This window comes from Trachypithecus francoisi, unplaced genomic scaffold (assembly GCF_009764315.1).
Source record: "Trachypithecus francoisi isolate TF-2019V2 unplaced genomic scaffold, Tfra_2.0 Lachesis_group17, whole genome shotgun sequence".
Lineage (NCBI taxonomy): Eukaryota > Metazoa > Chordata > Mammalia > Primates > Cercopithecidae > Trachypithecus > Trachypithecus francoisi.
The window spans coordinates 41,476,831-41,493,603 of NW_022681462.1; the positions used below are offsets into that span (position 1 = coordinate 41,476,831).

Sequence of the window (16,773 nt, forward strand, 5' to 3'; positions counted from 1 at the left end):
GCAGATTGATTTAGATTTATTTATTTAAGCCCTGGTGGTATTTGTATTATTTCTTAGAAGTATTTATAAAATATTTTATTGAGGCCTGGCGCGATGGCTCATGTCTGTAATCCCAGCATTTTGGGAGGCCGAGGTGGGCGATTACCTGAGGTCAGGAGTTTGAGACCAGCCTGGCCAACATGGTGAAACCCCGTCTCTACTAAAAATACAAAAACTGGCCAGGCATGGTGGGACATGCCTATAATCTCAGCTACTCAGGAGGCTGAAGCAGGAGAATTGCTTGAGTCCAGGAGACAGAGGTTGCAGTGAGCTGAGATCGTGCCACTGTACTCCAGCCTGGCCGACAGAGTGAGACTCTGTTCCACAAAAAAAAAAAAAAAAAAGTATTTTATTGAACAATCTATAAAATATGTAAATAATCACATAATCACAGTTAAAATTCTAGAGATTAAGATGAAACTAAAACTGAGATTAGCTTACATAGTGTATGCCAGAAACCCCTAACTAATTTTTAGATGTGAGTGGCAAATCTGGCTTTGAGCTTCAAGAAACAAAAATTAGGCCTAAGACAACAGTACTTCCAAGACAAAAACAGACCAGTTGCTCAAGAAAACCACACTTTTTTTCTGAGAGTAAGATCAGAGAGAAATTTCTCCTCTGAGTCCTCATAATGACAATATTACCTGATATAATGGACAGTACTTGACATGACAGACACTGTCCTCAAGAGTGTCCATACAATCAATGCAACATTTTATTGCTTACAGAATATGCCAATTTGAGCCAAGGGCACACTACCAAAGTTCGATTAAGAAAAAACAATTATGTAAAGGAACAAAGTACTACTGTGCGAGTACACAACTGTCTGACATTCTCACGTAATCCAGAGATGAAATCCAAAATATCCGGAGTCGCAATTCTTAAAAACTATATGCATGTAAAAATTGTATGTCCTTCCAGCTAAAAAAAAAAAAAAAAAAAAAAAGGCCATTCATTCATTTAATATGTATTTATTCACCACATTCTCAGTGGGGATACAATGGTAAACAAAAACAAGAAAAAGACATGGTTTCTTCTCTCATGAAGTTTTTAATCTTGGGGTAGCACAGACACCGAAGAATCACACAAATAAACATAAAATAACCACACAAGTATATGAAGTAGGTAAATGGTGCTATGAGGGCACACAACAGGGGAAAGTCATCCGTCAGGGAAGTGTGGAAGGCTTTCCCTGAGGAGGTCGTAAATAAACTGAGATGAGGAGTCTGCCTGAGAGACAGGGGATGGGGAAGGGACCTCTGCAAACAAAGGAATAGGATGAGCAAAACTTCTGTGTAGAAAACAGTATGACACACTATAGGAACTGAGACAAGGCCAGTGTCATAAATGTGAATTACTTCAATTCCTCAGGAGTTATTTGAATGTTTGTCAGGAAATGGTGGCTACCAGGGCAGACCAGCTGGGTGACAGCATGGGATTTGGAGTTATAAGATGCTATAGGTTTTTTTTTTTTTTTTTTTTAAATTGAATAGCATTTTTTTAAGCGCTCAAATAACATTAGTCCAAACCTTTTATTGTACAGGTTTTTCAAAAGCTGGGCACGGTGGTTCATGCCTATAATACAAGCACTTTGGGAGGCTGAGGAGGGTGAACTGGTCAAGCCCAGGAGCATGAGAGTAGCCTGGGCAACACAGCAAAACCCTGTCTCTATAAAAAAAAATACAAAAATGAGCCAGGTGTGACGGTGCGTGGCTGTGGCTCCAGCCATTCTGGAGGCTGGGGTGGTAGAATCGCCTGAGCCTGGGAGGTCGAGGCTAGAGCAAGCTATCATTGGGCCACTGTATTTCAGCTTGGGTGACAGAGACCCTGTCTCAAAAAAAGGTAAAAAGGCTTAACCATATGAAGCCAGAAAATCATATAAAGCTGGAAAATAGGTCACCCTATTTCATTTCAGGGTCCCAGATAAGTTGGTAAAGAGTGGTTCAGGGCCAGGTGCAGTGGCTCACGCCTGTAATCCCAGCACTTTGGGAGGCCGAGGCAGGCAGATCACGAGGTCAGGAGATCGAGACCATCCTGGCTAACACGGTGAAACCCCATCTCTACTAAAAAAATACAAAAAATTAGCCGGGCATGGTGGCGGGTGCCTGTATTCCCAGCTACTCAGGAGGCTGAGGCAGGAGAATGGCGTGAACCTGGGAGGCAGAGCTTGCAGTGAGCTGAGATCGCGTCACTGCACTCCAGCCTGGGTGACAGAGCAAGACTCCATCTCAAAAAAACAAGAGTGGTTCAGGGACAGGCATAGTGGCTCACGCCTGTAATCCTAGCACTTTGGGAGGCTGAGGCGGGTGGATCACTTAGGTCAGGAGTTCGAGACCAGCCTGGCCAACATGTTGAAACCCTGTCTCTACTAAAAATACAAAAATTAGCTGGAAATTGCTTGAATCCGGGAGGTGGAGGTTGCAGTGAGCCGATATTGTGCCACTGCACTCCAGGATGGGCAACAGAGCAAGATTCTGTCTCAAAAAAAAAAAAGAAAAAAAAAAGAGTGGCTCAGTTCAGCTACACATCAAAGTCAGTGGTGGGGGGTGGTGGCCATGAGAAGAGGAATGCTCAAAGAAATGAAAACTATTTTATTAATAAGGTTTGCAGTTCAGAAAAGGGCTGAGCACCAATATCTAGAAGAGAGAGTGGAATATAGTGAGGTAGGTGATTGTCAGAACAGCAATTTCTACCTAAAGTTAGAGAGGATCCAAACCAAAACAAAAACCGAATGAAATCTCTTATTTAATGAAGACCCACGGTTCTGGCAAAGTGAGGTCACCTGAACCTGGAAATTAAAATAGGAGTGTTAAATGAGAATAACCAGCAACAAAAGATTTCTTAAAAGGACTACTTAAGGCTTTAAACTTACGTGGCACATTAAAACTAATTACTTAGCATCATAGTAAGGTAGAACACAAAGCTCTAGAATCAGAAAGATCTGTGTTCAAATTCTGCTTCCCAATGTACTACCTATATGAACATGAACAAATTATGCCATCCCTCTAACACTGTTTCCTTCTCTACAAAATGGGATGAATTAATCACCCTTACCACTGCAGAGTTCTTAGATTGAGACAAAGTTAAGTAATTACCTATCATTGTACCACCTAGTAGATAGCCCTCAATGAAAGCTTCCTTTCCCTTTGTGACTTACGTAACTATACATATCTGAATAGAATTACTACGCTGGACTACAAATACTTCCACAGAAAAGAACTGGGAAAGGTTATAAATCCAAGGAGAAGGGATTCTATGTGGAAATTTCTCTTATTTTCCTTCAGAGGATAACAATGAAAAATTATCTGGAACAGGTTTAAAAAAAAATGAAAGAAAGCTGGAATAAACCAAGTTTGGAGTCTGTTCCTGAAGATATTTGTACTTTATTCCATCTCTACGCAATACACAGCAGCAGTCTGCATGAACACCTCTCATATTCTCAAAGTCTCCCCAAGGCAACACTAAAACATAAAACGGAGTATGACATCTAGTGATCACAGGGATTATGGTGACAACAGATGTTAATGATCATTCAAAGTAACCAAGTAAAGGATAAATCAGCAACTGTCTGGTAAAACAGAAAGGCACGCCATGTATTTTATTTACAAAGAGTTCCTTCAAAATGTTTCCAACAAATTGGTTTTTGATAAGAAAATATTTGCTAATTATTAATTATCTGCCCCCATCCAATGCAAGATGGAAGAAGTAGTGCTGAACATTAATCTAGAAAATTAAGAATTTAAAAATATATCCATAAGCTTGTATGTTTGACATCATGAAGAAAACCACACTATTCCTAAAATATATTATGCTTTATGTCATAAGCAGAGACAGAGTATTGCGTGAATAAACCAAACTGTGAATTGACTTGCCATAGCTTTTTTTTGGGACATTTTAAAAGTTATTCTTTTTATATTTCATTTACTCTCTTGGGTATCTAAGCTAGAAGTGATTTACTTTCATTACCTTTCAAATTATCCTCTTGATTTAGGCTTTTAGTGCAGACTGGAGAACTAGAAATTCCACGGAAACAAATCTCAGAAAACAAAATTCCCTTAGAATGTATCAGAAAATAATCTTCTATGTGTCATGATATCGAAAGTTTAAAAAGTTGATACTTTCCACAATATTTTCATATAGTAGTTCTCTAGAAATGCTTACTGGATGAATCTACAATGAACCAGAGTGGAACGGCCTATTACCTAGTAATATCCCAAATGGGCATTTGGCCTGTAAATATCTAATATCCCAATCCAGTATCTGCTACTAGATTAACTATAATTATAAGATACTGCAACGGGGGGGCATAAGGGGAGCAGATTTTTTAAAAGAAATGTTCCAAATTATACTTTGGCCTAAGTATTCGGCCAAAGTATGCTTCTCCAATTCTGCCTTGGCCCATCTCAAGTCATTTTTGGTATCCCTGAATGTCACGAGGTCAGAGATTGTTGCATGATCATTCAGTTACCATTATATCTAAACAGTGTAATAAAAATCTGGCCAGGCACAGTGTCATGCCTATAAGCCCAGCACCTTGGAAGGCCAAGGTGGGCAGATAACTTGAGCCCAGGAGCTCAAGACTAGCAAAACCCCGTCTCTACCAAAAACGCAAAATTTAGCTGGGCGTGGTGGTATGCACCCATAGTCCCAGCAACTTGGGAGGCTGAGGCAGGTGGGCAGTGGAGGTTGCAGTGAGCCAAGATTGTGCCACTGCACTCCAGCCTGGACGACAGAGCCAATCTTGTTTCCAAAACAAAGTAAGCTGTGCACTGGGTTGCCAAGACGTCATTCCCAAAGTATACTCCTTAGCGCCTGGCCACTATGTCCTCGACCCAGCCAAATAGGACATATTTCCGGAAACCCAGCAGGCGCAAGCCAAGTGACCATTAAAAGCCTGGCTGAAACCTGCTTACCCTAATTGCCAAGGACTCATCGAAAATCCTGCCTTGATTTCGTTGGACCTATGCAAGATCAGCAAATGTCTTTCCTAATTTCAGACCCACTCCTAAAAACTCACTCTTGGGAGCTCTGCGTGAAATTGGGCCCCTCTTCTTCTGGTATTATGTTTTCAAACTGACAGGGATAGGAAAGAAAAACTTATCTGGGAACGAAAATTGGATCCAACATTTAACCTGTCAAAAAGTCTGGCAATGATAACTATATATATTCTTGCTTAAATAGTCTATTAATCATTGAACAACAACAACAAAAAGTGAAAAACAATTTTTTTTTTTTAGACGGAGTCTCGCTCTCTCACCCAGGCTGTGTGCAGCGACGTAATCTCGACTCATTGCAGCCTCCGCCTCCTGGGTTCAAGCAATTCTCCTGACTCAGCCTCCTGAGTAGCTGGGATTACAGGCACACACCACCACACCCAGCTAATTTTTGTATTTTTAGTAAAGATGGGATTTCACCATGTTAGCCAGGCTGGTCTTGAACTCCTGACCTCAGGTGATCCACCCTCAACCTCCCACAGTACTGGGATTATAGGCGTGAGCCACCACACCTGGCCTGAGAATATTTTGCAAGTATGTCATTTAGGTGCAGTGGCTCACGCCTGTAATTCCAGCACTTTGGGAGACTGAGGCCAGCAGATCTCTTGAAGTTGGGAGTTTGAGACCAGCCTGGTCAACATGGTGAAACCCCATCTCTACTAAAAAATACAAAAATTAGCCGGGCATGGCGTTGTGGGCCTGTGGTCCCAGCTACTCAGAAGGCTGAGGCAGGGGAATAATTTGAACCCAGGAGGCAGAGGTTACAGTGAGCCAAAGATCCCACCACTGCACTCCAGCCTAGGTGACAGAGTTAGACCCCGTCTCAAAAAGAAAAAAAATTTACTCTCAGTATCTGAATATTCATTTTCCAATTTAAGGTGTTTCACATAAAACTTGGAATGAAAATCTTTTTGTTTCACTTTATATGTTGAAATTTTCTCAATTAGATGAAGTATAAATGTACATTAATGCAAGAAGAAAATGTCACAATAATTATGAATGCTATTTATGTACAAAAGAAACTAACAATTTTCAAATAGGCAAATAGTGTAATAATATTGAGAGTTAGCTAATGAATTTAAGAAGAATATTAAATCCTTTTTCAGACAACAAATAATTATAAAACTTTTAATGAAAAATACAAAGCAGAATAGAAATTTTGTCATAATTTCAATTGCATTCAGTTGCATTACCAGTATTCATTATACTAAACAAAATCATTTCTAAAGACTATATTTAATTTTCATTTTATTCCATGAATTTTTTTTCTTCCTTTTCTTTTCTGAGACTCACTCAAAATCCATGAATCTTCTAAGAGAAAATCTTTTTTGAGGATTCTTCACTTTTTTTGTAGATAAATTAAAAGCAGAATGTTATAAACTCTACCACTTTAGAATTTTATGAGGAAAACCTCCAAAGTTATGTACAACATAATCATTTTTGCTCGATATTAGATATGTGTATACATATTTATATACGCACACATATATATAAACACAGACACATATAAAGACGTTAGAGGAAGAAAGTTCCTCCACCTATTTTGTATTCCACTAACTTTAGTGGAAAGTGACCCTCAATTTAGTGTCTGTATGTGTATTACAGCAATCACAGGAACAATTTAGCAACAGGTAGCACTGAGAAAATTATCGTTACTGCACTACAATGTCCTACTCTTAAAATAAGATTACTAATATTTCTAATAATAAATTATAATAACTTCAGGGATAACATTTCATATCTTAACATATGCCAGAAGTTTATGATGATGATACTGACTTCTGCTCTAGCTTTAACAAATATTTGTTTTCACACTTGGCCATTTGGCAGTCAAAAAAGGGATATTTTGTGCACTAAATGTACAGCCAAAATACTTAGGTAATTCCTATATCAATTCATTATTTAATTCCATTTTCATGTGCTTATACAAAATATAATTTTAAAAGAGGATCTTATATATTCCAAGGATGTAGAAAACAGCCTCCCTTATGGGTCTAACAGGGGATATCACAAAAACTCAACCCCACACAGAAGCACCAGTGATCTAATAACATTTTATTGTTAACTGCCAATAATCAAGAAAAATCTATGCAAGAAAGGTGTTAGTTCTTCTGATCTCTATGCATTTTCAATGAATTCCCTTCACAGGCTGAAAGTTGTACACAATAGAATTGCTTTCTATAGCTAAAAACTTACAGATCTAAATTAGCTAGACTTGATTTCACAGTCTCTTAAAATATAAAGATTATTAACACCCTTATACATTAAAATTTTAGTATTTTAAGATTTAGAAAAAGGTATATTTTAAGATTTAGAAAAAGGTATATTTTAAGATTTAGACAAGTGTCACATAAGATGAATTTCTAATTAAGATAAAATTGTCTGTGATTCAGTAATATCCAAAATAAAAAACATTTATAAATGTCCAAAATCCCAATCCAGCAACTGATACCAGAGTAACCATCATTATGAAGCAAGGGAAAGACGGCTGAAACTGAATGCCATAGATAGGTTGTGGTTCTCACCCAGGGCTGAGTCATCTTGGACAAGTTATTTGCCCTTCCAAGTCTGTTTCCTAAACTACAAAATGAATATATTAATATCTTCTCTGTCTATATGTACCAAATGAAGTTATAGAAATTATAAACTCTGATATATGTAAAATATTGAGTATCATGAGGGTTCCAAATCTAGGTTATTTTCATACCAACTGTATGAATAGACTGTGATTGATTTTTATGTAGTTTTATGCTTACTTTTAATGTTTACTCTTTTTAGAAACTACTTGGAACTTGGTTATTTATTTATTTATTTGCCACTCAAGAACGCGGGTATGATTTATGAAAGTATATTAACAGTTATCTGAAGTATTAATGTTAAGCTAGAACTCAAATTACAAATAAAACAAAATAAAACAAATACAAAATCATAATAGAGGAAGCTTGCTCTTTGCCAAGAGTAATAATAATCTGCTGAAATCGTTATTGTTAGTCACTCAATGACTACTGTCTTGGTTGGTACACATCAGCAGCAGTCAAATAACACCTCCCAGAACCCAACCACCAAAAAAAAGATACTGGGAATAAGAATGTCCTCAGAAAGCTCAACTGTAAAACTAAAACATAAACCAGAACAGAGGTTAGGAAGTCAAGCACAGAGGATCAAGTAAAAGATAGGACTAACTAAATTTAAGATACTAACATGCAATGAAAATAACTGTATCTACCAGAAATATGGAGGTGAGTAGTTCGGTCAGCAATGGAAGCAGTGAAAAAGGAAAGGTACAAAACACTATCATGTAAGCATTACCCAGGAGAAAGGATATCCTATAAGGCAGATTGATGTAGGCAACTGCTTGAAAAGTATATTATGGAGCTGGGATTATCACTTTATCAGAGCTGATGCCACTTAAAACTTCTAGTCATTTATAATCAACTCCCTTGTTATTATCTCACGATCTTGCTCAGTAGGCAACTACTGAAATTTGGTTTTCCATTCAGCATTCTACATTGAAAGAATACACTCCCTGATGTAAATTTCTAGTCCTTATTTTACTTAAATAAACTGGCATTCTCTTGTGATGGGGATGTATATGCTCAGATAAGAGTGTGGGCTCTGGAGTCAGGTTACTTTGAGTTCCTACTGACTGACTTTGTGATCTTGGGAAACTTACCAATCTGTTGTCTGTTTCCTCATCTGTAGAAAAGGGGCCTAATAATAGGACCTATTTCCCAGGGTTGTTGTGAGGATTAAACAATTCATGTAAAGCACTTAAAACTGCACCTGTCATATAGCAAGTGCTAAACAAATGCTAGTCTTGTTATTATTTTTGAACACGAATTAACATTCCTGTGTCTGATTGCTCTGACACTGATCAGTTTCTAAATCTGAAAAATTAAAGCAGGGCCACTGTGTTCCACAACTCCGGGGGCATCAATGCACAAGAGAATAGAGTTCTCCGGCCGCTCTGAACTGAAGGCATGATCTGGTGAATTCAACGTCACCCATCTATGAGGTTCTTTTTGGTAGCCAATCTGTCCAGGCGAAAACTTGACTTAATATATAAGAGTTATAAACCTAAATGTCTACCCTAGTGAGGCAGATCCCCTAGATAAGTGAGGGACACCTTGAGTGGTGAGTTTGCCAAGAAACTGTGAGTGATAAGACTGTGGAGGGCAGAGCACAAATCAAGCCTTAAATGCTTTCAAATACAGATATTTTAAAACATTCTGTCACGCAAAAACAGTATAAGCAGATTCTAAGCCTGAAGCCCACCAGTGTGCAAACCCTGCAGCACCCTTTCATTCAAACCTTAAAATATTTTAACTTAGTATAAGGTATATCCTGTGACCTATTTTAACCTTAATTTTTCTTTACTGCTGTGACTATCCCTTCTTTTCTTCTCCCTTGGTTTCCAAAAACTTCTGTGCTCTTCTCCATACCTCTTGACATACATACTTGGAGTGGTATCATTCATTTCAACTAACATTTCAATCAGCTAAAAATTTCAGATATTTATATCCAACTCTATCAATGCTAAGAAATACCTCATGAATTTTGCCTGTCTACTTCCTCATTGCCAATGCCTTTGGTCAAGTCCTCATCTGATTTCGAGATGTTTACAATAGATTTGGCTCATTCTATTCTCTCATTGTCCACATCCAGTCACCAGCAAATCCTATTGGTTCTAACACCAATCAAACCATATCCAGAATCCAACCATTTTCACCTAAACCATCATCATCTGTTACCTAAATTACCACAGCAGTTCCTTTTACTACTCATTTACCATACTACTCATTTACCATATACCATAGAGGATCCTGTCCCTCCTATGGTCAATCCCCCAGTGGCTCCCAGGCCACTTAAGAGTGAAATCCAAGGTCCACACAATGGCTTACAAGGCCCTATACAATTGCCTATTACCCCTCTAATTTATTCTTATTACTCTCCCCTTTGCTCATTCTTTTCTCTGGCCACATCCCTTGTGTTTTCCTCAATTAAATCAGGCTCATTCCTGGTCCAGGCTTTCTCTACCTCCCACTCCCTTTATTTGGATGCTCTTTCCTCAAATATCTTGGGTCTGGATTGTTATCTTATATCAGGGTTCTTTGCTCAAAGGTTACTCTTTCACAAGTGCTTCCCTAAACACCCTCCCCACATCCACTTGACTCCCCATCTCCCTTTCTGCTTTATCACCATCTAACACATCTGTTTTTCACATTTATTTTCTGTCTCTCCCAAGAAAATGTAAGTTTCATTATGCAAGGATTTTTTTTCTTCATTGCTGTATTCCTAATCCTAGAACAATTTGTATTAAGCTTCATGTTTAATGAAAATGACTGAAAAGCTTCCTAACTTGTCTTCCTTCTACTGATTTCCCCTTCTGTAGTCCACGTCTTCCTGTCCCCCAGGCAGTATACCAAAAAATGCATCTGATAATTCTCCTGCTTAAAGGACTTTGATGGGATCCCCACATCCTTCAGGGTCTGGCCCCAAATTTAATCCGTTTACCCATTCCCCAAAATAGTTGTACATTCTCCACATACTAACACTTTTATCATCCCTGAACCTACTTGTGCCATTTCTCCAAGCTTTTTGTGTATCTCTGCGTTTACTTGGCCCAAGTTTTATTCATCCTCCAGGTCTAGCTATGCCATGATGTCTCCCAGAAGCCTTCATATGTACCCCCACAACACTTAGTTCAGGCCTCCATTATAGTACTTGTGCTATAACTATGTATTTACCAATCTGTTTCTGCAACTAGATTATAAGATCCCAGAGAGCAAGTTCATGATGTTGTGTCCAGAGTTGTTTTGCCAGTGCTTAACACTATGCTTAGCAGAAACACTGTCTTAAGAATGAAAATGTAATGAATGAAATTTTAAAATGAACGAAATAATTTCTTTATGAGAGGTTGGGGGAAGAAAAGAGTCTTCCTAAGAGTCAGAGTGCTTTCCAACATCAAACCTGAGACCCGATAGGAGTTTTTACATTTGCTAAAGAAAAATTTCCTTTAGTAATTTCAACAATAATTAAATTAGTGGATTCAGGAATCAAAAAGTTTTGAGTTAATGGCTAGTCAGGAAAGGTATTTACTCCACGGAACATACTAATTTACAAACCAGATATTGTGTGAAACAAAAAGTGTAGTCTGATCTGAGAAAAGGCATCTGCAATTTTTTTTTTTTTTGAGAAGGAGTCGCGCTCTGTTACCCTGGCTGGAGTGCAGTGGCGCTATCTTGGCTCACTGCAAGCTCCGCCTCCCGGGTTCACACCATTCTCCTGCCTCAGCCTCCTAAGTAGCTGGGACTAGAGGTGCCCGCCACCACGCCCGGCTAGTTTTTTGTATTTTTTAGTAGAGACGGGGTTTCACTGTGTTAGGCAAGATGGTCTCCATCTCCTGACCTCGTGATCCGCCCGTCTCGGCCTCCCAAAGTGCTGGGATTACAGGCTTGAGCCACTGCACCTGGCCGCATCTGCAATTTTTTATACTAACATTGATTTTTTAAAGTGGGAAGGAAAATTGAAAATAATCTAGTGCAACTACTTCATTTCACAAGTGAAAAAAATCATGAAAAGGGGGAAGAGCTTTAACCAACTTAGAAGATCAGGATCAGAACCAAGGTTTTATTCAAAATGAAGGGCTCTCTCTCAAATGTAACACATTACAATTCCAAGCTACTCAAGAATCAAAGTCCAGAACTTACTCCATTACTTTGCTGTGCAAACTTAACGAAGAGGGAAAACAATATCCAAGTAGGAAAATAATATTGCAAGAGTGAAAATAATAATACCTGGGTTCTTATCTAGGTTGTATTTGTGAGTTCTCAGACAATTCACTAAACCTTGTAATACTACCTTAATTAACTACTACGTGAGATTAATGTGAGAATCAAATGAAAGTCCTGTTGCAAATGAAAAGTATAATCATCTTTTCCATCCTCATCCCTTCAGATTCTCCAGTGCAGTCTCTTAGCAAGTTTTCAATCTATGCTGGGGGGGCATAAACCACTTGCAATTCTGACTAGTTGGAGTTTTGTTGTTCTTGTTGTACAGGACAGAAGCAGTGAGGGAAGGGTGGAGAGGTTGTTTATATATTATAAACTTCCTCCCAAAGGAGAGTATTATTCATACCACCTATCAATTAAAGACTCTTTGAGACTTACAAACTCTTAAATGTTTCATGTTAAAAAATTATCTTTTTCCCCAGTACAGGACCTATAAAACCTTTTACCATTAGTATATTTCAGAAAATTCTGTAACAATTGCTTGCCTTATATTTATCTTTTCCTACTCTACTACAGATGTGTCCAAAGAAAGGACTCATAGTGTTTCGTCTTCAGTTGTTGTTTGTGAATTGTTTTAATTGGGTGAACATCCAGCTGAAATATAAAACTAAGCGGCTGGAGTTGTGCCTGAGAGAACTGAATAAAAGAGAACTAAATGACAAGAGACCAGAATTATACCTCCCTCTGATTTCCCCCAACTCTTTCCTCTCCAAATCTATTACCTATTTCTAAAGACCTTTAGAAACTAGGCTCTAGGCTTATGCAAAAGTCCTCTACTACATTCTACATAGCCACAAGTTTATTTACAAATATTTTTATATTAATAACATTTTATAAAATACAATGTTTTAACTCCAGGTGTGAAAATATTTAAAGGAAAGTACACTAAATGGATATTTTTTTAAAGTTATTCATTTGGCAAACAATCTTGTGCAAAATGTTCACTATATAACATGTACAAGGTCAGGCATGGTGGCTCACGCCTGTAATCCCAACACCCTGGGAGACTGAAATGGGAGGATGGTTGGAGCCCAGGAGTTCAAGACCAGCCCGGGCATATAGCGAGATTCTATTCTTTAAAGGAGAAAAATACTATGCATTCTGTGAATTCCATTTACATTTAGAATCTCATTTTCACATAAACAGTAATATTTTAATTTGTATAAAATCAAAGCAATTGTAAATATAAATAATAGGCTTCGTTTTTTTTCCTGCACACACAATATGCCTTAATTTTTGAAAATGTTATAAAAAGAGTATCCTTGACTGGGCACAGTGGCTCACGCCTGTAATCCCAGAACTTTGGGAGGCCAAGGATGGTGGATCACTTGAGGTCAGGAGTTCAAGACCAGCCTGCCCAACATGGTGAAACGCGGTCTCCACTAAAAATACAAAAACTTAGCCAGGTGTGGTGGCGGGTGCCTGTATTCCCAGCTACTAGGCGGGCTGAGGCAGGAGAAAGGCGTGAACCTGGGAGGCGGAGCTTGCAGTGAGCGGAGCTCGCCCCACTGCACTCTAGCCTGAGCAACAGAGTGAGACTCCATCTCAAAAAAAATAAAAATAAAAAATAGTAATAATCCTTGAGACAAAGCCTAGCTCCATACACCAAGTTTCATATCTTTTTCTCCACTTAATTCACAGAAACTTTTATAACAGCATAAAATAGCTATAACATGGAAAGATACAGTATTTTGGGATCCCGCAGATTAGTCCATTTTTTTCCCCAAATTTCTTAAGAATTATCCAGGGAGCCTATGAAAAATACCTTAGAGATTCTGATTCAGTTGCTCTGGGCAGAACAAAAATTTATTCCCCAAAGTGATTCTGATGATTAACTAACATTGGGAAACACTGATCCAGTATAGCGGTTCTCAATGTGGCACATATTACAATTTCCTGGGGAGCTTTTAGAACTCTTAAAACCCAGGCGGAGGTCCAGACCAACAGAAATAGCAGCAACACTTTAAAAAAAAAAAAAAAAAACAGTTCACCAGGGAAGGTTAGAACCATCGATCTGATCTTGCAGAATTTCTCCTGACTTCTAGTTCACTTTGTTTTGATGTAGTTGTTTTGTTTTTCATGCGGGTTGACAAAAAAAAGTGTGAAAAAAATAAACCATCTCTTTCACCTCAGAACCAAGATGCCACTTAACAATTGGCTAAGTGGAGCTAACCTTTTTGCTTCAGAAATCGCTGGAAAATACTCTTAGTCCTAATTTTAAATAAAATAGACTAATCTTTAGCTCCTACTACCAAGCTATTAACATATCTTAAAAATAATTATTTAAGGTTTTCTTTTTAACCTCTAAATCAGTATTTTAAAATTTCAAGCTATTTAAAAGGTCTGTCATCACAGTTCCTTACCAGCAAAATTATTTTGATACTTGAATTTGATGACATGATGTACAATATATATATTAAAGTTACACTGTGCACTGAGAGGGAAACAGATTTCCTTCTTCCATATAAAAAAGGATTTCAGCTCCATTAGCAAAACCCCATCATTGGTTTGTCCACAGATACTCAAGAGTGGGAAACTTCTCAAGGTATTACTCAACCCATTCTAAGAACATTCTTTTTAATAAAAAAGATAACGTTACAAAAATCATTAAAAATATGCCAAGTGCAAGCTTATCATTTTTAAGAGTGCATTTTACTTTCTAAAAATTATTATACCTTTGATTGACGTGCCGTCTGGGAATCCACTTTTATTATTACAATACTGAAGTTGTTGAAATATCACTTTTATCCCTCTCAAAATTGCTAGGCATTTAGATATTTCAAATTTCAGCAGTGTTTGTGATTTTTCCTTCTGGGTTTTAAAAACGTGTTTAGGATGCTTTACCAAGCAGATCACATTACTACAGATAAAATTTCAGCAATGTATATAGTCTATAGTAAAATGTATATTTTTGATTACTTCTATTCACAAAGGAGTAACTGTGAGGTTCTAGATTTTCAAATTAATATTCTAAGTAAGAATCAGATGCAATGGATTTTGTTTCAGTAAGTTTAATGAATGAAAGCCACCCTTTCTCATTATTAAAGATATATACGAACGAAAGTTTGAATTATAACCAAAATTTAAGTATACTACAGTATACTTTGTAAATGTCCCCAAACTTGAATGGAATCCAGAATGTGCCTCTTAAGGCACAGAGCAAAAAATAAAAAATCAGAATCTCAATTAAATATTCAAGTGATACACACCATCTAGAAAATTGGGCAAGCCTGAATAATCCATGGAGTTTTTCCGTTAGGGTAAAACTATGCTACACTAAGTTTCTGCAAAGCCTAAGTATTTTGTGTTAACATACTGAACTTGAAACTTGGCCATCTCAAATTCCAAGGGGTAAGACTGTATACAACAGATGGCCTTTTGGTGCTGCTTAAAACTTCCCTGAAAACCAAACATGTTTTTTTTTAGAGGTGTTCTCGGTTCTCGGGAAGTAGTCAAATATTAAAACACCCGTTCCTGAAAATTCCTGGCTGGTCCTATCTGGCCGGGAGCACCGACCCCTGGACGGGAAGAGGCAGGACCGCAGCACCGAGCCGGGACGCTGAGAGCCGACCGGCGCACACGCAACCCGCCCGGGGGCGGGGGGCTCGCACGTGCCCAGCCGGGGGCGGGGCCGGCGCCGGCGAGCAGCGACCCCGGCTCGGGGAGGCGGGCGCGGCCGGGCCGACCTCCCCCGCGGCCGCGATCCAGCAGTTTACATAAGGATGCGCGTCATGGAACTGACGGAGCCACACAGAGACGTCTAGGTCATGCAGGAGGCGCCCGGCCCCGGCCCGCTCCCGCCGCCCCAGACCCCTCCTCTCATCCGACAGAAAGACAGACAAGAAGGGTTCCCAACCTGTCGTGCCCTGCATGTTCAGAGTCTGTCATGTTTGGTCAAGAACGGGGCGGGGCTGGAGGGCAGGTCTGCGAGGCCGGCGGCGACGGGGCGCGGGGAAGACCCCTGCGCCGCCTGCGGGAACCTGCTCCCGGCCGCCGCCGACAGGTGACGAAGTGGTAAAAACTCACGGTTACTAGTGAGCGACACAGACACAGACTTTCCAGTCTATTAACAACCACGCCAGAGAGGTGGGGCTCTAACTGCAAACACTGGGCAACGGCCCCGCGCTGCCGGCGCTGCCGCTCTAGTCTCTATTCGCCGCCGGTGGCTGTGGCGTGGGAGCGGGCGGGCGGCGTGCAGCGACGCGGGGATTTGGACAGTGGCCGTAACGGTGATTTCTCCTCACCAACATGGCGGCACCCGAAACAGGCGGCTCGAGAAAATGGCGCCGGCCGCAACACCTTTCCCGGGACTAAAGGGCAAGAGAGATTCCTCCGCGAGCCGCGGCCCTTGGCCAGCCCGCCGGGGCCGAGCGCGTTGACCATTGGAGGAGACTGCCCGTCAATCACCTTTAGGGGCGGGTCTTCGCCCTTCTCCGTGCGGCGGCGGAGGCGGCAGCCTAGTGGCGGGGCCGGGCGGCGAGAGACGCGGCCGGATGGCTCTTCGAGTGTCTGCAGGAGGGGGAGGCGGCCCACGGGACCAACGAGGGCCACCAGCGCCTTAGCTCCCGGCCCAGTGCGGGCCGCGGTTTTTCCTGCCAGAGGCCCACCGCTTGGGGAGTTCCGGACGCACCAAGCAAACTGGCCCCAAAAGCATTAGCCGAGGCGGGCAGGGGTGGGATAACAAAGAACAAGGCGGCTGTAGAGTCCTTAAAATTTTTTGTTAAAACCTTTGTTCTTGCAATAATAGGGAAATGCGGTTTATCCTTCACAGTTGTAGCAGGTATCTGTTTTTGTAACAGTTAGTGCTCAGCATCGTGTTTTAAGGAAAACAGCTTGCCCATGCAGTTTTTTTTATATTTAGTGCTAAATTTACCCATTACTTGAAATAGGAATAGCTATTGAAATAATTATATAAACGTTACTTTATTTCGTAATAATATTAACGTAAA

The 16,773-nt window shown here is 39.8% G+C and overlaps 1 protein-coding gene across 2 annotated transcripts in view; it reads right to left on the minus strand.

Annotated features, from left to right (window-relative positions):
• Nucleotides 1–16,112, minus strand: part of ZC3H6 (zinc finger CCCH-type containing 6) — a 60,748-nt gene extending 44,636 nt beyond the window's left edge. The window contains exon 1 of one of the 2 annotated variants that reach the window (XM_033175449.1): nucleotides 15,681–16,112. In XM_033175449.1, the coding sequence (XP_033031340.1) occupies nucleotides 15,681–15,712 (32 nt within the window). In that variant the 5' untranslated portion in view covers nucleotides 15,713–16,112. Of the gene's footprint in view, nucleotides 1–1,196; nucleotides 2,083–15,680 lie in introns of those variants that run through there. The other variant, XM_033175450.1, reaches the window with a different exon arrangement.
• Nucleotides 16,113–16,773: the final 661 nt, after the last annotated feature.